Genomic DNA, 26,630 nt, shown 5'->3' on the forward strand with positions numbered 1-26,630 from the left:
TATAAACACACAAATACATGTGTGCTGAGCTACAAATGCTTCTGTCATAACCCCGAATCGAGACTAAGTAGCTAAAATGGTGTAAATTCTCACTCTGCAAACATTCACCACTTGTTTTGAATTATGAGGGACCAAAGTGTGAGGACATACAAGACCGAGTACAGACTGTCTCGTTTGTCTTCAACTGGGACAATTTTGAGCAAACAGAAACATGCATTTTTTTCCTCTTAGGAGGATCTCCTGTTTATAGGAAGGTACTTAAGTGACCATCAGTGTCTTGTAGATTTAGAGTCTCTGGGGAGCACAAAGCATTCGCTTGTGCGTGTGATTTAGTGGTGAAGGTCCTGACCGAGCTGGGACATCCGACACCTTATGTTGTTCCATGTTTGGTCATGACAGGATACTTAAGAAGGGAATTTCTAGGATTTTAAGTTACCAAACCACACAGCATGTCAACAAAAAAAAGGTGTTTATTTCACAATTTTTGAGTGTTGGTAATAAATACATGAGCACATGTCCAACATCCAAGTGTAGTGCATGAAGCACTCACACAGAGCACCTAAACCAGCTCCGTCTTGGTTAAAACACTGAAAACCTCCTGTCATATCTCTGCGTCCGGGTTGGTCCCTTTTACGCTGTAAACTCTAAGCAGTCCGTCTCTGTGTTCTCTTATGTGGAAGGCTTTGGTAGGTTTTCCCTTGAACAGTCCTATAGCTGGGTTAACAGTAGTGTTTCACAGTCGACTGGCTCTACATGCGATTCAGCATTTGATTTGATGACATGCTCCAGTCGAATCAAACTAGTATGCTAACGGTTTACTACCAAGCTGTAGCAGAGGTGTCGGCACAGAGCAGACCTGTAAAAATAAACAGTCACTCTTTTTGTTTTAAATAATCACATCATAAACATCTTCAGTGTCAGTTACAAGCACTGGTGTACAGACAATAGCATGAAGTGTAGAGGTGAGTTCGTGTGGAATGTGAGAATGACAGAATGGATCTCTGGCTTTAATGTTTAGTCCATGAACATGTATCGCTTGAGTGCATTTGTGTCTTTTTTTGTTTTCCTTGTTCTCATTCATCTGTGTTGCATGTGTTTCAGTTTTGTAGCCTGCCGACCTTTTGGGGTCATTGTGCAGAGAGGCGTGCTGTGACACAGTAGTGGTCCATCTGCATACACAGGACCACGCTGCTTGTTGTGTCAGTGCTAGTTTAACGATGGAGAGCGATCGGTAGTCCACAAAAGCTCGATGTAGGGCCACTTGGTCTGTAGGCAGCGCTTCACTGGAGTGTCATCCGTCCGCACCATGGGGTCCTCAAAACCAAGCACCAAAGCAGTCCCCTCCACGTACTCGACCTGAGAGCGCACATAAATGCAGGTTAATACACAGCAAATATCCTCCCCCCAACATCTCTTGAATGACCAATTAACCTAACCTCATGCATGTCTTTGGGCTGAGGGAAGAAGCCAAAGTACTTGGAGAGAGCCCATACAGACATGGAAAATATGCAATCTCTACACAGAAAAGGCCCCTGTTGGGATTTGAACCAAAGATGTTCTTGTTGTGAGACGATGGCGCTAACCGCCCTAAATGCAAATCAGTGTACTTCAATTCTGACTGTTCCTCTGAGGGTGTCAGCAGAAGGGATGCGAGTACACAGCAGTCTTACACAGAGACACAGGCACACAGTCAGCAGGCCTGTTATTCCCATTTGGAGCTATAGGAATGGAAATGCCATCACAACCTGCCTCTTATGTGAGTAGGTGTGCACTTTTGTGCGGGCACACATGGTGCCATTCCTACAATTTCAGGTAGCGGTATGGGAAAAAAATGAGCAATTTTACACACCAGGAAACGTGACAGATGAAGAAACTGATATTTTTGACTGCCAGGTTTGTGCAAAGCCACCAATGGTATCTGCTGATAATCATCCATCAAACTAATCCTGCTTAACAAGCCTGTGTTTGACCATTTATCACAGAAAGCCTGCTGACAGTGGCCTTCGCGTTGAAATGGCTCAGAGAAACGCGAGGCTAAGCCAGGGTTTTTTTTGGATGGACGGACAGGCTATTAGGCTCGCAACAGCTACTGTTTATTTTGGAGTGGCCGGCTGCCACCAGCTGTGTGTATGTGTGCGCATGTATGTATGAATGATGACGGGAAAAGGAGCGGAGGTAATTGGGAGAGAGACAGAGAATATGAAAAGGGAACCAGTGCCATTAGTTACCGTGAAAACCCTGAGTGTCTTACCCTCTCTTTGTGGTTTGACTGTTTAAGACCATTGTAGTGGTAGACGGGAAATGAGTCTGGGATTCCTGAATCCTGAAAAACAGGCACAGAGTGAACGGGGTGAAAAACATGCTGTGTTGTTGAAGACTCTCTGAGCAATCTTTTCTCACTGAGATGGAGGCAGAGACCCACAGAGGCAGAACCTTTGCCAGCTGAAAAGCAAAAGTCAAACAGTCACATCTCTGGCTGCAACCGAAGCTTAATGTTAAATCCCAGGAGTTAAACAGAAATGCGTGCGTAACTCCAAATTACCACAAAACAGCCTACGCTACAAAAAATGATCAAAACAATGACAGCGAGCCAAAACACTTCCAATGACTTTTCTTGAAGGTGCAGAAAGCTAATTGGGTGTGTTTTTTGGGAGCGTGTCCAGCTTCTCGTGTTTATACGGTATATATGAAACTCTAACCCTCGCCCCAATCCCACGTGTGTCTGCATGTGTGTGTGTGTGTGTGTGTGTCCAGTTGGCTAATGGTAGTATAATTTTTTTGCGGCTCGGGGCCATTCTTCTGGCGAGTCCCTAAAGCCCTGATCACTTTAACACAGTTCCCCTCTATCTCCCCCACCTCCCCGTCTTCCTCACTCGCCCGGCCTCATAAAAGCATCTTACCGCTCTTTCTTAAAACTTCTCGGCAAGCAGCATCATATGATGGTGAGCACACACAGGCACACATGCATTTCACATGAGACACCACAGGAATGTTATTGGCATAATGCTAAAGCAGCACTCCACATATTCTTTGAAAACATACCTAAGTGTCACCCATATGTGTTTGGGCACAAGTCCTCCTCCATATGTTTTAACTGTGATATGGATTGTATAACGGATGGAAGGCATTTATCATGCAGGGGCTGTATCGTAGAAGTTGTAGTTGACCTCCATCTTCATGCACACATACACACACACATGCACACATACCTGATCAGGGAAAAACTCCAACAGGAATGGGCCCAGAAGAATTATGCCCAAGTTCTCTGGATCCAGCTTACTCTTAACCAGAGTCACACTGAGAAGGAGAAGAGAAAAGAAAAAAAAGGGGGAGTAAACATACAGTGAGCAGACAAAAACAGATTTACAGACAAAAACAGACCAAAAACAAAACCCAGCATAAAATGCCCCAACAAAACAGATAAAAACAAGTTTCAGGAGAAAGGAATTATCAGCACAAAGGAAACAAGATTTGTGTATGAAAGTTGATCCAAATTTACAATCACCTCATCACTCAGCGTGGATTCATGATGCATGTTTTGGGAAAGCGCGTGCATATTTTCGTGAATACTGTGGTACAACTAAATATACCTCTGTCCAGACATTCCTATGTGTTAGATCAGTGTTATTATTATTCCACTGTGATAGAAAAAAAATCTGATCAGATTGCCCTTTTAAGGCAGTGAGGAGAAAAGTGAGGAGTATACGCAGACGCAGAAGGAAAAGAACGATTATTTCTTCATCTGCCGATTTGTTACCAACTGTACATGCAGCAGGAGCACGCAGAGTAAGACTCAGTGTCACTGAGCAACCCTCTGAAATACTAACAGCTTCTAGCTGACCTTCTGCACCTTTTGTATGGAGGAAAGAAACACATGATGAGAGGAATCAATAAAAAGAAATAAAAATCCCACTATGAAAAACTTGTTCTGTGTTGATGGGGCTCAGCAGGGTCAGTTGTTTTTGGTGGGTTATATCAGTAAATGCTGCATGACTTACATCACTTAAAAAATGACTGGACGTGAGATTAATCTGCACACACCGAGTATGCCACAGTAATTTCTTCTCAGATCGTGTTTGTTTGTTTAGGAATTGCACAAAGAAAGTAGATTAGCAAGATTGGTAATATTTGATTAAGATTATACCTAAATATCAAAATGTAGACTACTTGAATTGTCCATCAGTGGATTTCTTGCACTGGATATGCTGGATTTGCCCAAAACATAGTAAGGGTGCAACAATACCATCTAAGTGCTTGTAGATGGCAATAAGAAGACTCATTTATATTCTTCTCACCCTGTAATAATATTTCACCTCACTTTTTGGTTCCCATTATGCATCACAGCTGATTACTTAATTTCCAGACATACAGAAAGTGAATTCACATGTTCACCAAAACAGTCTATAAGTACATTTCTATTAGTACTTATAGAATCAAAATCAAATTATATAGAAATGTATCCATGTGTTTAAAATCTCAAGAAATAATCATTTGCCAAACATAACAAAAGTCTTAGAGCTGCTGACTGTCAAAGGTCACAGGATAGATGGAAACAAAAAACTTTCACTGCTCTCAATGACGATGTTTACTTCCTAAAGTCTCGATACTGCTATTAAATACTGATGTAATCAAGATGCTATTTTTAACATAGGAATCCCGGTGAGATCTTGTTGTGTGGTAAGGAATGAGACTCTCCTGTTAGCACTGGGAGTCTCCCGTCAGTTTGCTGTGTTTTGTTGTGATGTATCGGTCATCTGGGGGTCTGTAGACCAGATTATTGGTCCGGTTACTTGGCAAGTCCAGTGACTACAGCATTAAGGCTTACTGTTCCTCAGAGGAGAACGTGCTTCTGTTTGAAGCGGCACTTTAAAGTGTTTCCTCGATCTCTCAGTCTTTCTTCCTGCAGTTAACGATCTCCCCGTAAGCCTCAATTTCTGACTCTTTCTTCCCCAGCCTTTATAGCGGGCTCTCTCTGGTCTTGCTTTATAGCAGCCTGGTAGTGAAACATGAGCAAGGAGGTGCTGACCTGGCCTGCCAGTGACTTTGGAGGTAGAATCTAAGAAGCTCTACAGGTGCCACATGGAGACGGACACACACACAAGCATGCACACACAAACATAAAGCCTTGAACATGCAAGCACTTACTATTCAGGCTCTGAGACAAGGTCAAGAGCTTTCATCACATCCTCCAGCAGAGACTCTGGGATGAAACCATTATCTACAGAGAGCGAGCGAGAGAAAGAGACATAAAGAAAGACTGGCTGACTTTAGACAAAACATAAGATACAAACTTGAATTAAAAACCAGGCAAAGCCTTCACCTACACACATGTGGCATAAGAACTATTTACATCACAGGCCCTGGGCAATGAACTCATCTGACACACATTTCACACAGACACCTTGTCTTTTCTCTCTGACCTACATTCCTTAAGCGTGATGATCGCTTTACCTGAGAGGAGAAGCTTTAAACACTAACATGTGTTTCTGTCCACTGCTGTCTGGCCAGGCAGTTTTATGTCATTTAAACATCAGCATGTGAGCCTGTGCGGTCTCTTGTTTAGATATACACATAAACCCCAAATGCGATCGAAAGAACACTAACTGACAAGTGTGCTGCTAGTTCGCTCTCAAAAACTCAATCTCGTTCTATCAAGACGGAGAGATATTTTCTTAGAGTAGCAGCTGATGGTGTGACAGTGAGCAGAGAGGGCAGACAGCAGGGACAATGGCAAACAAATGTTTAAAAAAAAAAAGTGCAGTGGGTTACTGAGTTTGTAGTTCTTGTGAATCACTGTCGTGCGTGTGAATGTTTCTGGCGCCATTTTTCCACAACACAAGGGGCTGTACTGACCGTACATGCGACACAGACAGATTTATGGCCCTGTTACGCAGCACTCATCTGTACAGTGCATTCTTCTTTCATGTGTATATACGTATCCCTATAAGATTGTGGGTCCAACTACTGGAGCTCACGCATGTGTTTGTTTGAACAAGTGTTTGGGAGAAAAGACCATATGGCATGCAGAATGTCCTGGCAGATGATAGCAGAAGCGGATTTGACAACAAGCAAAGTGGTATTCTGTGCAACAGGAAGAGACAAATGAAGAACAAGGAAAGTGCAGATGATGGTTGTGTTTACATATTTGTTGTAAAAGCTGTTGGAGCCTGCAAGCTTGTTGTCAGCTGGTAGGATTTAATCATGCGGTAACATCACATCACACCACATTAAAGCTGCGCTATATCATATCGTCAATGTAAAAACGCGATATAAGCAAATGTAATTTGGAGATATAATTTCAGCAGCCAGCCACGTGTCAACATCCTATGACAATTGACCTGAAAAGGGAGCTACTTCAACAACCTCCAACAAAAGCACAATGCTTTGAAAAATATGCACGACAAGTGTTCCTGCCAAAAGCTAGAAACGACACTCGTTTCACCATTTGAGGCAAAAAACACTGTTGAGAACAACCAGGCTACAAAAGAGGAGACACTAGCAGCTGGTGATGCGAGACCCAGATGTAAACAAATGACTCCACCGAGCTTTGCTGGAGCACTCATTAGCTGCACGCCATATGACAGGAAGAGCAAAAGGGTGGATGGAAATTACTGATGTGGTCAGATCGTGGAAAAGCAGCGTTTTAAGCAGCTGGTTAAAATCCCTCAATCCAAGATTCAGGAGTCAATATCCCAGGTAGAAAATATTTTTATGTGACCACCTTGCACAGCTTTTGAAGTGTTACACAGGAAAGTTTTGTTATTGTTAAGTGTTAATCAGTTATTATATACTTTCCATTTAGAGTTTCCAGGTAAAATACTACCAAGGCTATTTTTGGGCTTATATACAATTTATGCTGTTATAACACCACTGCACTATAGCGCTGGCACCTTCAAATCAGAAAGTGTGTCATCAATGACAGTTATTAATTATTAAAAAAAACCCCAGGAGGATAAATGCTGCTGCCTGCAAGTACGGACAGTACTTTTGTTTTCCTAGATCGTCATAAATATCTGGATATCATTTAGAGATACCCACCCCTATACAAAATACAGAAAGACCTCGGCACATATCGTGAATAATGCAGCTTACAGCAATGAAGGACAGCACAGTTCCTTTGAAAATAGGAAAACATAAATATGTGTTATAACTGGTTCCCAGCTGATAAAATAGTTCATGCTCAAGTCCTGTGTACGGCTCCTGACATCTCTTTACTGCTCACTTCACTCTTTTGTATTCAAGCAGAAGGAAAAACACTGCATGGCAGATGTTAACACTAAATGTTTCATTGCATGTTTCTCTTCTCTGAGTGAACATAAATATCTAACAATATAATCCTGAAGCTGCGTGAATGAAAATTACACACAAGATTTTCATTTCTACTGACATGACAACCTGCTGCCTCTGCTGTCATTGTCCCACTCTCTCTGTGTCTTTCCTGTGGTCTTTTACACAGTGTCTTGGAAGTGACAAGAAAGGTTTAAGAAAATAAGGAAGAGAGGGGGAAGAAGCAGGACGGTTGACTCAGCTGTTAGCTGAGCTGATCTCACTAACCTAAACAACAACAATGAAGATCAGAGGAGGGACAGGGACCCTTGTTCTCTTTGCAGAAGAAAATAATGGTGATGAGAACAACAAAGAAAAGAGGTTATGACTGCATCTGCAAGCAGGGAGAAGGAAGGAAAAGACAGTTGGGCCAGGATGTCTTTTTCTCAGTTTGTGTGTAGCTGTGTTAGTGAAAGTTCGGAATAAGTAAAGTACATCCGTGTGCCAGGTTACATATAACTGGTGTATTAATAAGCAGATAAAGTAAAGTGCTCAATCAAAACCTGTGCACAGCTGGTGACAGACAGAAGGTGAATAACATGTGGACTGTATATGAACAAAACTGAGGCAAGCCAATCAATACTTAGTGTATTACTGTATCAATACTGGATAACAGCCTCAGTGCTGGTTCAGGTGTTCAGAGCAGGGAGCCGACCTCTTAAATTCAAGTCTGTGTTATTCTAAGTTTAGTATGTCAGGCATCAGCAGCAGTGCGCCCATAAACTCTTACATTTTGCAAACAGAACTTATATAGCATGGAGAGAGCTAACAACAAAGGGTGAGAGGCCTGGATGCATTTCACTTTTACTGCTAGAACAAATTCTGTTAGTGTTTTTTTTTCGCACTGTAGTCTTTGATGGTGAAATCCTTTTTGGTTTCTCTCCTCCAGTTATTTTAGTTTTTTTTTTAATTATTTATTTTATTTGGTCAAGTTTAGACTTTTTCTGCAAAGCTTTTTAAACTTCACCCGTGCCTGGTCTGCGGATAGTGAAATAGACACATTCACAGACTTGGTGAAGCAGGGAGCAGAGGAAGCTGGGGAAGAAACTATTGCAAACATAGTTGAAAGTCTCTTGTGTTTTATCAAACTGCTCTCAAATGAAATAAGTGCAAATAAATTAGGCATTAAAAAACAGTGAAAAGTTTAAAAAAAAAATGCCCATTTTACTTTTTTTCTTGGCCTTGTTCCTTAAGTAAAGCCTGATGCTGCCTTACATATAGAAGAGTCATGCAGAGTCTCTTCTTCTCCTTCTGTAGTGAGGACTACTAATTTAAAACTGGTATCAGTCAAAGCAAAACAGAGCTATCAGTAGTACATCTTAAATACAAACACTTGATTTTCCGTTACCTTCAGGATCAAATGACTGGAAAACCCTCCTTGCCTGTTCTGATGGAGACTCTGGACCAACCAGTGACATCTCCTATTTGGAGACAGTAGGGACAAAGAGACAAGACATTAAAGACAAGAGCAAGTAAAAAACACGTGTGCACTAGAACGTGAAGAGGTTTAACCCTAAAGTGACCACACACATCCAATATTTGTATGCAGAGTGAGGAGAGAGAAGGAGAAGAGTTAGGTCATATTTCTGTCATTTTAGATGATCATCTATATATCGCTATCTTTCTCTTTATCTATATCTATACTAAGAGCAGATTTCAATTGGTCCTGCCCAAGTTGAGCAATACTAATGCACCAAACCCACTCTATATTCTAAACATGCAGCCAATACAGAGCACCACTCATAGCAGTAGGTTTGTGATTCACTGTTGGTACATTAAGCATGTATGTGTGGAACCTAAGGGGCCTGTGCAATCACCAGAGTTCATTGGGTTATTAACTGATTTGCTGATAAAGTTAGATGGCTTGTTTTCACTCCAAACACAGTGTCAGGAAATCAAGTCTTAAATATCTAGCTTGTGATTTATGACGAGCTCTGCAATGTTTGTATGTTGGTAAAGTTTGGAGAGAGCAACGCTGACAGGCGCAGCAGATGTGAAGAGTTGTGTTTATCCATCTATAAGTGGTTGATGCCTCGTACAGCGTGCTTATGCGAAGCCTTCATTACTCATTCTATACTTAGGAAATTGGGAATAAAAAAAATAAAATCAAAAAAAACCCACAACTTATCAGACTGTTAGACTCTGAAATTCTTCCTCCCACTCCATTCCACTTTCTGACTTTGTGATTGACATTTTGTCTTACTTCCCAAAACTAAAAATATGAAAGCATGAACTACAATCTTCAGGGGTGATAAAGGTTTAGACCCCTGTTTTTGCACACAACTGAGTTCTAATAGTAAAATCAGGAAAGTATTTTGACCCACAAGGAGGACATGACCGCAAGGTTTTTACCCATTTGGAGTATAAACAATTTTGCCTCTGGACGCTGTTGGATGATGTGTTTGAAAATCAAGTTTGTTTAAAACATACCAAACCCTCAATACAGCACTTTAACCCCAGAGGCCTGCGATAGATCTTGTTGGACACCCCCCCCCCCAAAAGAAAAGAAACGTCCTGACTTATCTTGCATTTAGGTATTATTTGATATTTTCAAACTTGGTGTCAGATCTTGTCAAGATTATACAGGTTTTAGAGTCGAATAACCAAAGTGTCTGATAAGCAACACTGAAAGCAATCAGTGATAAGGAGAGCGAAGGTAAATGTTAAAGTGCCCCATAAATATTTTTCATGTGTAAACACTGAAAAGAGTTTAAGAAAAAAAAAGCTCACAGGAGATGGAGGGAATATTTTTAAGAGAAGAGAAGGTAAAGATGAAATACTTGTTCAAAACGTGAAGACAAGAGTCGGAGGGTTCTCACTGTTCTTCCTTACAAGACTGTACTTATGACAATGAATCATTGGACAAACATAATGTTTTGGGAGAGCAAATGAACCCTCCACATCTCCTTTAGCCAGCCTTTATTAAAGCTTGAGCCTCTGATCCACACAGGCTGCTTGGGTTTCATGGTCCACTTATTACTGTATTCAGGGCTTACTTAAGGAGAGAGGAGGCTTTTTTTTTTTGGGGGGGGGGGGGTCAGGGGGACACATCCAAGAAGAGATGACTCCCAGCTGCAGGCTCTTCAGATGCAAAGAAAAACAGTCACACCAGCAAACGTACGCTCACACACTTTTCTGTGACAGAGTACAGCAGAGGCCTGATGTGTTAACATTACAGGCTCCATAAATCTGACAGAAGATTTTTCATTAGTTAGATGCGTCTATGCTTCACTTCCAAGATTGAACAATTCCCAGAGGAATAAAGTGCTGAAAAAAGTTCAGAAGGAGTTGAACAAATGTCCGTATCATGAAACATGAACTGTTTTGATAAAATGTAATTAAGCCTTCTACCCCAACTGAGAAAATAATCCTCATTTGAAAGACACGGGGCTTAATTAATTTAAGGCTACATATAGAGGTCGAATAAGCCTCGTGAACTGAGAGTCAGTTTGCCATGCTCACCTGATAATCTAACATTTACAGATTGCGTTCCAACGAAGACACAAACACTACTAAGTGGTCATCAACACACTAAACAAAACATATCATTATGGCCGACCATTACACACAGATGCACACCAATATGAGCACAAGAAAGGGACTAATAAAGACAATGACTCATGTGAGCGTCAAGACCATGCACAGGCACATAAAATGACAGCAAAGCCTACATGACTGTGTGTGCAATGATAGGTCTGCTTGGCCATCTTTGATCTGTGTTTTATTAGAGGCCTGGGGAAGACGCTGCTGAGTTGGAAAACATGTCATGGAGCTAACAAACTCTGCAGGGAAGTGTGTGCACGCATGTTGTGTGCCTCACAATTTCATTCCACTCAAACTAATTGAGTAACAGTTCATGTCAGTGTGTATGTGCGAACGTCTATGCAAGAGGTAGTGTCAGTGCAACAAATAAATTGCATCCTGTGATGAAATTCATTTGGTACAGTGCTAATGCAGAGAACCAGTGCAATGATACACTGCAGTACCAAAGCCAGGTCTGAGATGCAAACGCTGCTTGTGAAGGAGCACATTCCAATCTCTGCAGTGCAACCTTTTCTGTGCAAACCCGTGACCTCAGCAAGGGAGCGAAAACAAGCTTCTCTAAAGGAACAAAAGTCATGCAATCATAAGGACTTAAATATACAATGTAATGTAGAACATTTGCTTCAAGTAAAACTGGAATACATTTACGGTCCTTGCCAAAAAATTTTAAGAGACCGGAAAGAGGATCCGAGTAAGAATTCAGGAATGTGTGTTTGTCTTTCAATCAACCGTCCTTTTCAGCAAAAAGTCTTTTTATTAGATCAAGAGCATTGTTAGACAAAACAAATTACAGATAGGAAATAAAATTTGTAATTATGCATATTTTAGGTAATTAACTCATGTTACACAGAGAGGAAGTCTTACTTTAGCCAACAAAATATTTAAGATCACAGACCTACTTGTGCAGTAGCTATTAAGATGATGATAGACGAATACTAATTATTTAGGTTTACTTGCAACCTTCGATTTCATGTAACAGGTGATGATGTTCTTATTCTTTTCAGATGAAAATACTAATTTTTTTTTAAAAAGTCATGAAAGCAAACACATACAGCAACCGATGCAAGAAAAACCCCAAGAACAAACATTAAACTGGATGAAGGAGTGTTTTGTGTACTATTGTTATCTGATGAGCACACCCCAATTTTAGGAAGTAATGCCTGTTGGATTTTGCGATTGCCACCTCCGTACCCAATGCCGTAAGAGTATGAGAAATGAGTGCATATCTAATGAGATCAACCATAAACAATCTAATTTTGTATTTTATCAACACAGTTAAAAAAAAAACAAACGTTATTTTTCCTCCCTAGCTTAAGAACAGCAGCCCAAGATTTACTGCAGCATGTTCGATAAAGTACAATGCTCGGCTGATCTTTATTATTTGTGTTTGCTGACTACTGTCTTCAACGTCACCTCTATCCATCTGCTTTCATGCTGCACTGTGCTCACCAGGCTGAGAGGCTCTCTTAGGTTGACGTCTCATGCCCTTCCTTCTTCCCCTTTCATTCTTTCTCCCTGCCCAGCTCGCCCCCCCCTCACTTACCTTTTTCTGTGCTAAATAGGTACTCCAGTTTTGGAGTATTTCCTCCCCTCCCTCCCTTAACTTTTGTTCCATTTTCTTTCCACCTTTCAGCCTTTATTTCCACATGCATGTAGCTACTTCAGGTAAGACAGGTAGACATAGCACTTTACTAGAATTACTCTCTTTCTCACCGGTCCATCCAAAGAGCTATTGTGTTGCTGAGAGGCTTTGAGTGGCCATAGAGTGCGTCTGTAGAGATCAGTTTCAAAACAACAAAGCAGAGGTCTTGGGCAGTGTCTCCCATCTTGTTCCTAGCAGGTAACGACAGACTCACTACATGACAGGCTGAGAAGAGAGTCTGTGAGTGAGGGCTTGTTATGTAGACTGTATGTGCCCCTTTAGTTCACCTTAACTAGCCTGTGTGATCACAAGTACAGAGAAGAACAGAAGCTCCGTGTCCCTCTTGCTACATAATGAGTGAGTGCAGTTTCAGGTGTGACAAAGCAGGCTAAGCAGTGATTTATGAAACTGTCTTAGATGGGCAAAAACGTGTCTCACCAGAAAAGAAAGGAGACACCAGAGAATAGTTATACAGCGTAATGATGCGTCTTATAACAAAGAGCAGCACCTGAGGGAAAAGGAAGAATAATGCACACATACAGTGACAAAGATAGACTTTTATCCTACTACAAAGACCTTTGGTCTGACCTGTCACAGATTATTAATGACTGTTAATGTACACCGCTTTGTTAGTTTGTGTTTGCGTGTGGCCCGCGCCCACTGATCATATGGAGACCAGAAATTAATCGTGGATGACCAAACAAACTTCATAAAGGCCCCGCAGATTATTTTCCTGTTGTCGTTTTAAATATTAATTCTTTAAGAACGCAATACATATGTCGTTTTGCAAACATGCACTGATTGAGTAATGAACAGGGAGATTTGCAATTTACTTTATTACATCAAACACACGAGTTGAAATAATATGTTACACATTACACTGAAGAATACTGTGAGCTGCAGACAAGATATTTGGAAAGGGATGGCAAATGCACCTTAGGTTTGGAATATTTTATGTTGAAGATATTAGCCATATTCCAGTAGCAGTAAAACACCAATGAATTAAAGCTAACTGTGTCTGCACACAACTTCTTCCTCCTTACCAATCCCTGAAAGACATCCTCTGTCTTTGCAGACAGAAGCTGGAGTCTTATGGGACACAGAGCGCCATAGCGGCTGCTCGCTCTCCTAGTAAATCACTGACCCAGAGCACAACTACTGTACACGCATGCACACACATAACTCCCCGGAGAAGCGCAGATACAGCCTGTGAACCTCATCACTCAGTGAGGGCAGAGTAAAGAGCGATGAGAAATGTCACAGGGGGGCTACCCCCACCTCCTTTCCTGAGTGACCACCACACTGCTCTTTAAAGTGCATCCTTCCTTTCTACTTCCTTTCCTCCTCTTTCCTTCCCATGAGGGACCAACAATCTGAAGAGACTGGCTAAGGTGCGCTGGGGAGTCCTTCACTTGGGCAATAGACCAAGCTTCAGCTACTTCAAAGAAAGAAGGAAAAGGAAGGATGGAAGAATCTTTTTTTGTTTTTTAAAAAAAAAAACAAACATACTATATGATACGTCTCATCTGTCACCCATCTCTCCACTTCTTTGCTTTCTGTCCTTTTTCCGGCGTCTCAAAAAACTCTCGTCCAGAAACAGATCCCATTACATGCCATTATACACACTCAGACTCTCTCTCTCTTTCACATGCACACACACATTAATACATCTGAGAACAGAGTGCAGGAGGTATTGTGGGTACAGATCAAAATTGGCAGGATGGTCTTTGTGTAGGCAGATTAGATAAAAAAACAAAACAAAACACTAATGGCATTAAGCTGATGGCCTGAAAGCCACAGTCACACTGACAACCACTCAGGGGAATACACACCCGTCCCCAGTGACAGAAAGAAGGAGCCACTGACACATCAGAAGCGGGGATCAGGTTTTCTGTTTTTGTGGCGATGGTTCTATATCGGAGCTAAAAGCTACATAACCAGGCACGTTTATTTTTGTACCATAAAGCCCAGAAAAGTATTCTCGAAACACAGATTCACTTCACAGTAGGACAAGGTCACACTGAATGAGGCCCCACATCTGCCTTCCTGACCTCAAGCTCAAAGTTGTAGAGCTCGTTACTGTTGGCATAATGTATAACTAGCCTATGTTCCTCAGTACATATGCATACATGAATGAGTGTGTTCAAGTGTGTTTCCAGTGTCTAGAGGTACAAATACATCCAGATGAGAACATGGGAGTTATATTTCCTTCAAGAAGCCATCCACCTAAAGCAACACACACACACACACACACACACCTAATGCTAATCAGGATTAGGTTTCCTGTGCTCTGGAATGTGTGTGTATATGCGAATATGTCACTAGTGCTGGGGGAATTGTAGAAATTGGTAAGTCATCTGTTCACGCATGACGACTTTAGGTCATAGCGGAGGCAAAATACAATCCACTCACACAGTAGGCATGAGATTATTCCCGTAACTGAGCTTTTAATCAATGATATATTAGCAGGGTAGCGTTATGATGGAGATGATTACTTGGGAATTTTTTTCCCCCCTCTGGTGCAATTTTCACAACAGCAGAGATAATCGATTTGCTACAACTGAAACTTCCAGCTTTAATTCACAAGCTAAAGCAGCATATTAAATTACATGTTCACTAATGGAGAAGGCTTGTTTGAGTGTATAACTCAGATGCAAGTTGATACAAGTAAAAATGGGACAATAATTCATTCATACTCCCAAAAAAACAAAGATTTATTTTTCCTCCCCTCAGATTTCCAACAACATGTTTGGCCACAATTAGAGCCCTTCTGGTACATCAGGACTGAATCAGTATAGTGTGTTACAGAACACAAATCTCCAGAGCGCCTCAATTTGTAAAGGAATCTCACACAGTGCTACAGTAATACTAGTGCATCTCATCTTCCTCTTTACAATGTTCCATAGGTTCTCATTTGGGTTCAGGTCAGCTGATTTGGCTGGCCAATCACAGACAATAATAACATGGTCAGCAGCATGGTAGCAGTTTTGGGACTGTGGCCAGGTGCTAAGTCCTGTTGGAAAAGGAAATTGACATCTCTATAAGATTTGTCAGCCAATGGAAGCATAAAGTGCTCTAAAATCTCCCAGCAGTTGGCTGTGTTGACTTGGATTTGATAAAAAAAGAGAAGTAACAACTGTTAACATCAGCAGGCGACATCCCCCCCCCCCCAAAAAAAAAAAATACATCACAGACTTCAGACACCTCACACTGGACTTCAAACATCTTGAGTTCTGTGCCTTGCCACTGTTCCTTCAGATTCCAGGACCTTGATTTTCAAATGAAAAGCAAAATGTACTTTCATCTAAAAAGAGAACTTTGAACCACTGTGCAATTCTTTCCAGTTTTATTTCTTTTTAAACCTGGTAAGACGCTTCTGATACTGTGTCTGAGCGGTTTAATATTAGGAATGTGACAGTTGCTGCTCCTTTCCTGAAGAGATCAACCTCAGTCAGCTCTTTGTGGAGCTCACACCAGTTCTTGAATGGACTTTTCTCGACAAGGTTAGGGTACACCTTTTCCTACCATACTTTTCCCTTGTAGTCGGCTTGCTTTGAAACGTGACTCTTAAAACAGCCAGCCTTTTCAGCAATGACCTTCTGTGCCTTACTGTCCTTAGAAGGGTGTTGATAATCGCCATCTGAACAGCTGGGAAGTAACCAGGCTTCTCTGAGAGAGAAGACTGGATGAGCTTTTATACTGCTTGATTGGCAATTTGCTCAAACTTAAAATATTCTAATAATCTGGGATACTGGACTTCAGATATCAGAGAGTTTTACATGCAATTAATGTAGAATATACTGTATATAGAATATAAGCCTATATTTTTTAACCAAACTACCAAAAATATATTTTCATAATATCCTAATTATTTGAGATTAGGGCTGCCACAAACGATTATTTTGATAGTCGACTAGTCACCGATTATTTTTGCGATTAGTCGACTAATCAGATCATCATCCATTGGACGTAAAACGTACAGCTTATTGCACCAGCATCCATCTGCTCTTATATAACTATCATTAGCTTACAGCTTTAAGTGTTTAAGGTATGTGCTAACTAAAAATAAAGACAAGATGATAGTTTATTAAATGTTAATGACATTTGCAGACAGCTGAGTTTAATAAACTCAACTGTCTGCTCCTTGCTATCTAAAAATATAACGGGAGCATCTCACACTTCTGATAATCAGCTGTCTGCCTGATGTTTATTCAGCTGTGTAAAAACTATAACTTTAATCTCAGCCAAACCGATTTACTCAGGAACAAATAAAATACTAAAAAAAGACAAACAATAACATTTTTAAGTTATCTAAGTGACTTATATATATATTTAACCTGAGTAGCGAAAGACGGCGGTGGGTTTGAAAACGATTTGCCGGGAGTCCGGTGCTCTCACGGGCTTTAATGAGCCTTGCCCCCTGCTAGCTATCGAGCTAGTGGGTAACAGACGTCTCCGAAAACGTGGGAGCGCTTTTGAAAATATGTGGTGTCCTGATAAACTGAGCAGATATTTGAGGTTTACACAGCTACATTCTCACCTGAAAATATGTTAAACGTTTATTTTGTGACCCAGAAAGAATAATAAAAGTAACATTAAAACTAACTAGCTGCCGCCATTGTTGGAAACTGTTCTGGGCCGCGCTATGAATTCTGGGACACAGCTTCTTCTTCGGGGTTTAACGGCAGCTGGCATCCTTGTACATGCAGTGCTGCCATCTTCTGTTTCAGTCCGTTATTACACTCTTAAATCCTACTACTCATTCCTGCGTCTTTTGGGATCTAACAAAGCTTCAAACGACGAGTCGACTATTAAATTAGTCGTCGACGATTTTAATAGTCGACGTAATCGTGACTAGTTGACTAATCGTGGTAGCCCTATTTGAGATACAAGAGTATGTGGGAGTGCATTGACATCTGGGATTATTAACATTAAAATAACTATTATTTCCCAAGTACTAACAAAACAGACACTGGATTAAATACTTAGACCAACATTCGTTGTGCTGTTTGGGGCAAAGTTTTATCTCAGTATCTTGTTTTTAGTGTCAGATTATTTTGGCATCTTGGCTCACAGTAAAAATCTCATACCAAACCACTGCCAATAATCAGTTGTGTTCCATTTGCTTACTTACTTACTGACATTTCCTGAAATGCAATGGAAAAAAAATCGTACATGCACTGGGAGCTACTTCTGATTGTTGTTTCAGAGGCTTTATAGCTGTCGTGACAACGCTGTATAAAAAACTTGTGCCAGAAGAGAAAAATCTGTGATCCATACTGATGGATTTAACCTGACAGTGAAGGTGGTTAGAAGTGCAGACTCTTGCTGGAGCACAAACTCAGCAGTTTGCATGCTTGCAATACTTAAAAATAAACCACATATTGTTTAGTTGATCACAGATGGTTGATAAATTAAAACTTTGTGTGTTTGAGAAGTGAGAAGGAGCGAGAATGCAGACCATGTCTGTGTGCCAGTATTTGTTAAGTTCATCTTTGGGAACTGAGCATTTTTCCCCCCCATACTTGTTAGGTGAAAAGCCAAGAAAGAGCACCGGCCATATATGACTATCTTCTGTACTCATTTTTCTCCCCCCTCCCTCTCTGCCTCTGGTTTTTCCCCCACATTGATATCTGACCTGCACTATTTTAAAGCACCTTCCATATTCTGGTTTTTCTAACCTGCTGAGAACACTGGCTTATGTTACACATTGTATGTCTCTGTGTGTGAATTATATGCTACCTCTCCAATGGATGTGTGTATTGAACTTGCCTTGGTGAAAAATACAGAGAGGTGAGTTTCACTGCCAAGGATCCAAATAGGGAACTTTGGAGACTTGAGGAATGCCCCAACCTGCAACACACACACACACACACACACACACACACACACACACACACACACACACACACACACACACACACACACACACAGAGAGGTAATGCTTAACCTGTGAGTGTCTATTTCAGTAAATTTCATCATGAATCAGTAATCGCTTGAAATGTAACATGCAGATTTTCCATTCAACATTAATATTTAAATAACAGCGGCATGTTATTTCTCTAAAACCCTCGACAATAATATGCATAATGAAATGCTGTAAAATGACAATGATAACTTAAACCGCCATGAATAGCATATAAATGCGCTGCTTTGTAAGGTCGATCTTAAGAGCTCTTTAGTTACTTTGGCAACCATCTACTTGCCATTAACCTATTACAGCTGCTTACTCACTTTACCTGTTCACAGGCTCCATATCTCAACTTCAGCTATTTTTGGCTTGCTTATATTGATAAATGAGCATTCCTGTTTTTCAAGCCAGCTGAATTATTTTGTGGTACAAGCATTTTTATACGTTTTCGTTGTGATTGGTTTTGAATAAATCAGCCTTTCAGTACACGTTTTCCAAAAATAACTGTTCCTTCCAAACATATTTTCCCCTGGGAGTACAAACTTTGGCCTATGGTTCACAGTTTGAAATGTCAGAATTACAACTAACAACAAGTGTTTGTGTTTTTATTTGTATTTGTAGTCCTCCTTTCAGTTTTCACAATGGGCGTCATCTTTATTTGCATTCAAGCTTTCTTGAACAAACACAAATCCTCTGCAAGCTCACAAACAACCACCACTGGACAATTTGTTTATACTTTTAAATTATGCTTCGTGAACCTACAGAAAAAAGTTGGCAAGCTGTGTAAAATGTAAATGAAAAAAACCTGAATGATTTGAATCCATTTCAACTCCATAGCTAATTGAAAACATCTTTAATGCTGGAACTGTAGAAAACTGTAGTGGGTTTTGAAAAACAGAATTGGGACAGCAGCTTTAAAAGACTGGAAAAGTTGGGCAATACTAGACAATCACTTTGTGGAGCATTTTATAACTGATTAGATTAACTGGAAACAGTCAGGATGATGGCTGGATATAAAAAGAGCACCCCAGAGATGCTGAATCTTTCAGAAGTAAAGATGTGGAAGGCATCATCATTTGTTGAGAGACCATATGGTCATAATGTTAAATAATTCAAGAGTGTTTCCAAACATAAAATACCAAAGACTTGGGGCATTTCATCATCTACAGTTTGTACTACGGCCAAAAGATTCAGAGAATCTGGAAACATATCTGTACGCAAAGGACAAACCAGAAAACGAACATTTTTCTGATCACTATTATTATAAATGGACATAGACTATTGCTGGTAAACACAATTTGCAGCTGTATCCACAAATGCAAGTTAAAACTCAACTATGCAACCAGAGAAAAACAAACATCCTGACAAATCCACATTTAAAATTCTTTTTGGAAAACTTGGACATTGTGTCTCTGAGGAACAAATGAAATGGACTGTCTGGCTTGTTATCAGCATGAATTCAAAATTCAGCATCTATGATGGTATGGCATTATGTGTTTGCATTGGTGCATAAAGTGAGGGCATCTCAACTTAATTCAAATGCATTTATAAAGCACAAAAAACTGAATAGATAAGAATATGCTAAACATAGGAGCACAGGAGACACAATGGGCAAATTAGACACTCAAATGCCAATTAGTACAAATAAGCTTTGACTCAATGAAGGAACAGATTTGACTGTGAGGGGAATGCTGTTCCACAGTTTGGGGGAAACACAGTGAATGCATGACCTCTCCCAAGTTTAAATCTAGAGCGCAGGACAGTCAGAAGCATCCGATCGATTGAGCAGAGGGACCTGGAAGCAGCGTATTGATGTAAGAGGTTGGACATGTAATAATGAATCAGACCATGAAGGGCTTTGTAAACAAACAGAGCCTTGCACATCGGGCAAATAATCATTATTTCTTAGCAATATATGCAGGAATCAGTGCTACACTTGCTAACCACATAAAAATGTCAAATGCATTTTCAAGAAAGACCTCGCTTGCTTCACTAAGACAATGCTAAACCACAATTTGGACTCATTACAAAAGCATGGCTCTTTAGCGCCCCTGCAGGCCAATCTGTTGCAGAGCGGATATTTTTCAAAAGCCAATACAATTTCTAGGCTTCAAAATTTGATGTTCACGTAGTCAAATGACATGTAACTACTACCTGTAACTACATGTAAGCTTCATTTGATTTGAAAACTTTATGTTTTGTGACATTTTAGAGAGCTTTCCAAGCTTTGTGAAAATGTAAGTGTATCTGTGTCTGTACCTTGCAGTAGCGTAGTGATTCCATCAGTGTGAGAAAACCAACACATGCCTGTTTATGAATTCCCTGTAGTTCTGCAAGACAAGAATGGGGAGAAAAAAAAACAACAACAAAAAAATAAGAGTCCCAATGATGTCAAACTGGTATTCATTTTTAGTTTTGTGCAGTGCTGTGAGGTTTAAGAGTTATGACAGTCTGGTGACCAGAGTTTAAATCTTAGACCACAAATGACTTCTGCAACTCTCATATGTGTAGATGTTTCTTTTGTGCGGATTTGGTGTCTTTAAGCATCTCCGTGCAATGCTTAATTGAAGTCTTACTCATTCCAGAGCACTCCCGGTCTCCATCCCAGACATTAGAGACAGCATGACCAGTTATAAGAAGGTTCACCAGGCTTTGACTGCAAAAGAGGGGAAAAGACACATCAAGAGGGTGAAAAACCCCCAAAAAATCCCCCCCAAAAAACAGTTCCACATAAAATGTAAAATATCTACCACTTGCAGCAATTGTCATGTTACTATACAGGGAGTGCAGAATTATTAGGCAAATGAGTATTTTGTCCACATCATCCTCTTCATGCATGTTGTCTTACTCCAAGCTGTATAGGCTCGAAAGCCTACTACCAATTAAGCATATTAGGTGATGTGCATCTCTGTAATGAGAAGGGGTGTGGTCTAATGACATCAACACCGTATATCAGGTGTGCATAATTATTAGGCAACATCCTTTCCTTTGGCAAAATGGGTCAAAAGAAGGACTTGACAGGCTCAGAAAAGTCAAAAATAGTGAGATATCTTGCAGAGGGATGCAGCAGTCTCAAAATTGCAAAGCTTCTGATGCGTGATCATCGAACAATCAAGCGTTTCATTCAAAATAGTCAACAGGGTCGCAAGAAGTGTGTGGAAAAACCAAGGCGCAAAATAACTGCCCATGAACTGAGAAAAGTCAAGCGTGCAGCTGCCAAGATGCCACTTGCCACCAGTTTGGCCATATTTCAGAGCTGCAACATCACTGGAGTGCCCAAAAGCACAAGGTGTGCAATACTCAGAGACATGGCCAAGGTAAGAAAGGCTGAAAGACGACCACCACTGAACAAGACACACAAGCTGAAACGTCAAGACTGGGCCAAGAAATATCTCAAGACTGATTTTTCTAAGGTTTTATGGACTGATGAAATGAGAGTGAGTCTTGATGGGCCAGATGGATGGGCCCGTGGCTGGATTGGTAAAGGGCAGAGAGCTCCAGTCCGACTCAGACGCCAGCAAGGTGGAGGTGGAGTACTGGTTTGGGCTGGTATCATCAAAGATGAGCTTGTGGGGCCTTTTCAGGTTGAGGATGGAGTCAAGCTCAACTCCCAGTCCTACTGCCAGTTTCTGGAAGACACCTTCTTCAAGCAGTGGTACAGGAAGAAGTCTGCATCCTTCAAGAAAAACATGATTTTCATGCAGGACAATGCTCCATCACACGCGTCCAAGTACTCCACAGCGTGGCTGGCAAGAAAGGGTATAAAAGAAGAAAAACTAATGACATGGCCTCCTTGTTCACCTGATCTGAACCCCATTGAGAACCTGTGGTCCATCATCAAATGTGAGATTTACAAGGAGGGAAAACAGTACACCTCTCTGAACAGTGTCTGGGAGGCTGTGGTTGCTGCTGCACGCAATGTTGATGGTGAACAGATCAAAACACTGACAGAATCCATGGATGGCAGGCTTTTGAGTGTCCTTGCAAAGAAAGGTGGCTATATTGGTCGCTGATTTGTTTTTGTTTTGTTTTTGAATGTCAGAAATGTATATTTGTGAATGTGGAGATGTTATATTGGTTTCACTGGTAAAAATAAATAATTGAAATGGGTATATATTTGTTTTTTGTTAAGTTATGCACAGTAATAGTCACCTGCACACACAGATATCCCCCTAAAATAGCTAAAACTAAAAACAAACTAAAAACTACTTCCAAAAACATTCATCTTTGATATTAATGAGTTTTTTGGGTTCATTGAGAACATAGTTGTTGTTCAATAATAAAATTATTCCTCAAAAATACAACTTGCCTAATAATTCTGCACTCCCTGTATAAGGATATGGAAACAACAAGTGAAGATTTGCTTTACTACCTTCCATGGCCATGTACAGGATCTATGAGAGGCTCCATTGTGTCCTGGATCTCATTCCTTATATTTTCAATGCCCTGCACAAACAGAACCAGAGGAAATTAATGTATTTAATTTTTGGTTAAACTGATGAATGACGATGATTTAATGCAAAAAATCAAGGTCTTAAATTCAGCAGCGGTTTCATTCACATCATAATTATTTCAGTATTGTAGTTTTCTAACAATCTCTGTCTAGTGCTTTCATTTCTTTACCTTAGTGAGGATGACAGAATAAAGGAAAAGCAAGACTCCACAGCACCCCCTCCAGGTGTGGTAGAGAGACAGCACCTCCTCTCTGAGATGGGCCACTGACATCACCATCCGTTTGCTGCAGGAGGGAAACAAACACAAGAATGATGTATGAAACACTCAAAAGACAAATGTGCTGGGCTTCAGGAGGTGTCAATTTGACAAATGCACTAACTGAGTTTGTGATGCCCAGATGCCCTTTCACAACAGGACAGGCATCAAATAAATGAGAGGGTGAAGAATAATCTGATCTTTTGTTTGGAGCCACTTCCCTCCTTTGCTCAACCTTGGAAAGTTTGGTAGTGAAGCTATTCGTCTTGGTTTGCGTGCACTTCCTCACAGTGAGTCAGCACTGCTTTTTGCTGACTACCGTCTCAACTGCCAGTGCGCTATTTGATGAAATTTCAATATTTGTCTGGCAAACACACCACTGCATTTATTTGGCTTGTGTTTGGGTGGCAGACGGTGTGAGAGAAAGGTAGTTCTTTTTTATTAGGCAATCAGTGAAAATGCTGAATAAGCAAATTGTGAGCAGTGAGTGAGTGAAAAAGGTAACACCGATGTGAAAGCCAATTCTTGCAGGCTTAGATTAATCTAGTTGAAATGTGCTGCTCTCTAGTACAGTAATGCATATTGACATCTGTCCCATAATGACTTACAAAGTCCAAATCCCTCCAGAATACCAACAGTAATTACTTTATATTAGGATTTTATGGGTATTAAAGAAGCTAATTGTTATATATGGACAGAATATTTACTGTCACTTACTGGAGAACACTGTGAAATTGCTCAAAGCCAAGCTCCTCAGCAGCCAAAGCAGCTAGGCACAATAAAACACACAGAAACCATAGTATTAGAGCATGTCACATTAAAATACTGGATCAAGTGATTAGTCATTAAACATTTCTATTTAACAATTAAATATTAAGACAAGTCTTCATTTAAACAGTAAAAATACTTCTGCAGTTTCATTTTCAATGTGCATCTTTTATGGAAACGTGACAGACGTAGGACTCACTGGGTTGCTGTTCCTGTGGTGGCTGACTGCTTGCTGGCTCTGGCATGTCCTGTGTTTGCGACTGTGCCTGTGTGATTGTTTGTGCGCTAGTGTGTGGGCTCTGTCCTTTGGCCCAGGTCACCAGGCAGAACCCCGTGGAGGTGCTTGAGCAGACAGACTCCAGGATTTCGCTTAGCGTCGAACAGAGTGCCATTTTCTGCTCCTCCTCTAACATACACAAACATAAAACGTGCTTTAAAAAAAAACAAAAAAAAAACAAAACCATTCTGACCACATAAAATTAAGAGCACAGGCAATTCAATGAATGAGGTTTTTTTTTAAGAAATTACCTGACATTTGTCTCCAGTTGGAACTCTCTCTGTTAAAGAGGACATTTTTTAGGATATAAGCCTGCAAAGAAACAAACTCTGTAACCAAATTTGCAAGAAATATTGCATGGTGCAATGTGCTTTATCTCTTAGACATTGTTTGTCCAAAATCAGCAATCACAGACTAACAGAAACTGATATTTACTTCATTTTATACAAGTAACCATTTTTATGGGGTGGCCAGTTATACAAATTAAATTTTTGATCAAAACAAGATGGTCAAGATTATTATATTTTTCACAATGTTTGTCTCACTTTGTCTTCTTTTATAAATCCAGTGTACTTTTTTCCTCGTGATGGGATCTATTATACGTTTCCTTAATGGTGGATGTTTACTTAAAACAAGGACTATGTTTCAAAATGTGAGGTCAGCATATGTGCATATAATACCTCTTAGCTAAACGCTCAGGTGCTCTAAAGTGAGCCACACATGTCTGGCTGTGAGTAGCCCTACCTACTGTTAAATAACACCCTTTGTTTTAAAACAGAAAATTGTGTTCAAGGGAGGGTAAAAGTGGCTAAAAATGTTTTATAGAATGTGGATGAACTGAAGAGCTACACTACAGCCCAGTATAAGATAAAATACAATTATTTTAAACTATAAGTCAAACAAAGCTATTTTTGAGACCAAGACCACAAGCATGGAGCTGGAAATGAGCATAACACATCTCCTTTAAAGCAGAAAACCTTATTGTCATCACATACCAGTTGGGGCACATTTAGTTCAGTTTGCATTTATTATAATCTCAATTTTCACCAAAATAATTGCATACATTTATTTTATCATAAATGAGCAGGACAAATTGTCAGAAGGCTGAATACGATCTTACCTGGACAGGTGCAATTACAGCACAGGGCCCTCCTTCAAACTGCTCCAGTGCTGTGAGCTCACTTTCACTAAAAACAAATCCTGTGATAAACAGCAAAATGATTTTGTGTCAATAACAACTTACAAAAACAAAACAAACAAACAAATGGATATCCAGCTGAAGACCTGAGGGCCACAGACCAAAATCAGGGCGTAAACCGCAACATGCAGGTAAGTATTTATACTTTCATTTTCAGTATTTTACATTTTAACTTTGTTTCAGCTAGAATTTCAAACAAAATCACTGCTTGCTGTCTTTTGGTTTAAAGTCTGGATACAGTGGATTATTGCTTCATACCCCCTTTGGGGGAAATTAGTTTAAACTCTTATCAACATACTGAGAAAAAGTATCATACCTTGGGCCCATCTACGGAAAATGGAGACAGACAGTCCACTGGAGGGTCTCCCCCAAACCAAATCCACCACATCTTTATTTAACTCTGACATGTTAGCTTTCAGTGTTGGATGATCCAAAGTCAGTCCCTCTTCAGTCCAACAGCCAGGTGGAGAAAAGATAGGTCTGTTTACACCAACTTGCTTTTTCCTCTTGCTGCTGACAGTTTACTTCTCCGGGCAGGTCGAAACCTGTGGCATTGGCCACAAGCTGCCTGTGCACGACAGCCTGACTACAAGTACTGACAGCACACTGGCGGGTAGGAATGACATCAACGTAACCACAGCAGCCTACCAAGTGATAGAAAAGACACCGTGCAGTTTATGAGAAAAACACATATTCATGTTTCGGTCTGTGGCGGAAAATGTCCATTAGGAATGGCAGATTACTTTCATATCCACGATGAAGACCAACTAGGTTTTTACTTTGGTAAATGAATACTAATTTATACTTCCCGGGGTTATAAACCAGCTAAACATCTACCAGGTAATTTAAGAATCGTTTATTAAAAACTGATAACTAGATAACAATTTGCTTATTTTTGGCGACGTTGTTACCTTGCAAGACATTTAAGAAAATAATGCACCAAATTTTGATCTTAAGAACCGAGTTAGTTTGGTAATGTCAACAGTTAGCATTAGCATCACTACTAGCAGCTAATCTTTCATTGCTTTGTCATTCATTTACTTTGCACATTAAAACGACGGCTAGAATCGTTACATGAACTCGCAGGTTTTCGATAGCTTTATACTAGAGGCCTTAATTACCTTAATACACAGTCCGGTAATGGTATCCTGTATTGATGAAATTTTCTGGTAGCAATTTCACCGTCAACCGCGTCTCTGTCATTCGTTTATTTACAACGGAATTGTGTGGGAAAAAGAGAAGAGCGTACAATTGA

At 40.4% G+C, this 26,630-nt stretch overlaps 1 protein-coding gene across 2 annotated transcripts; it reads right to left on the bottom strand.

Annotated features, from left to right (window-relative positions):
* Positions 1–452: 452 nt before the first annotated feature.
* On the bottom strand, positions 453–26,609 carry mindy3 (MINDY lysine 48 deubiquitinase 3). Of its 2 annotated transcripts, XM_084943022.1 has the most exons (16): positions 26,497–26,609; positions 25,692–26,019; positions 25,298–25,377; positions 24,429–24,489; positions 24,100–24,306; positions 23,850–23,901; positions 23,046–23,160; positions 22,795–22,868; positions 20,999–21,078; positions 20,682–20,752; positions 18,284–18,364; positions 8,675–8,747; positions 5,146–5,218; positions 3,210–3,297; positions 2,252–2,323; positions 453–1,356 (listed from the first exon to the last, which is right to left on the bottom strand). In XM_084943022.1, the coding sequence occupies exons 2-16, from the start codon at positions 25,780–25,782 to the stop codon at positions 1,207–1,209; spliced, it is 1,368 nt and encodes a 455-aa protein (XP_084799148.1). In that variant the 5' UTR covers positions 25,783–26,019; positions 26,497–26,609; the 3' UTR covers positions 453–1,206. The 2 variants fall into 2 exon arrangements, with proteins under 2 accessions (XP_084799148.1, XP_084799149.1); XM_084943023.1 differs by lacking the exons at positions 25,692–26,019; positions 26,497–26,609 and having other exon boundaries at positions 24,429–24,457.
* Between the last annotated feature and the right edge of the window lie 21 nt (positions 26,610–26,630).

This window comes from Perissodus microlepis, chromosome 11 (genome assembly GCF_051167445.1).
Source record: "Perissodus microlepis isolate ML-2025 ecotype Zambia chromosome 11, ASM5116744v1, whole genome shotgun sequence".
In the NCBI taxonomy this organism is placed as follows: domain Eukaryota; kingdom Metazoa; phylum Chordata; class Actinopteri; order Cichliformes; family Cichlidae; genus Perissodus; species Perissodus microlepis.

What these genes read in the sequence shown, in the direction of transcription:
- mindy3 (XM_084943022.1), bottom strand. Translation starts at nt 25,782, where the DNA reads ATGTCAGAGTTAAATAAAGATGTGGTGGATTTGGTTTGGGGGAGACCC. An exon ending in CAACTGGAGACAAATGTCAG is followed by an intron (nt 24,307 to 24,428) that starts GTAATTTCTTAA and finishes TGTGTATGTTAG; the next exon opens with AGGAGGAGCAGAAAATGGCA. An exon ending in TCTCTGTATTTTTCACCAAG is followed by an intron (nt 8,748 to 18,283) that starts GCAAGTTCAATA and finishes GTCTCCAAATAG; the next exon opens with GAGATGTCACTGGTTGGTCC.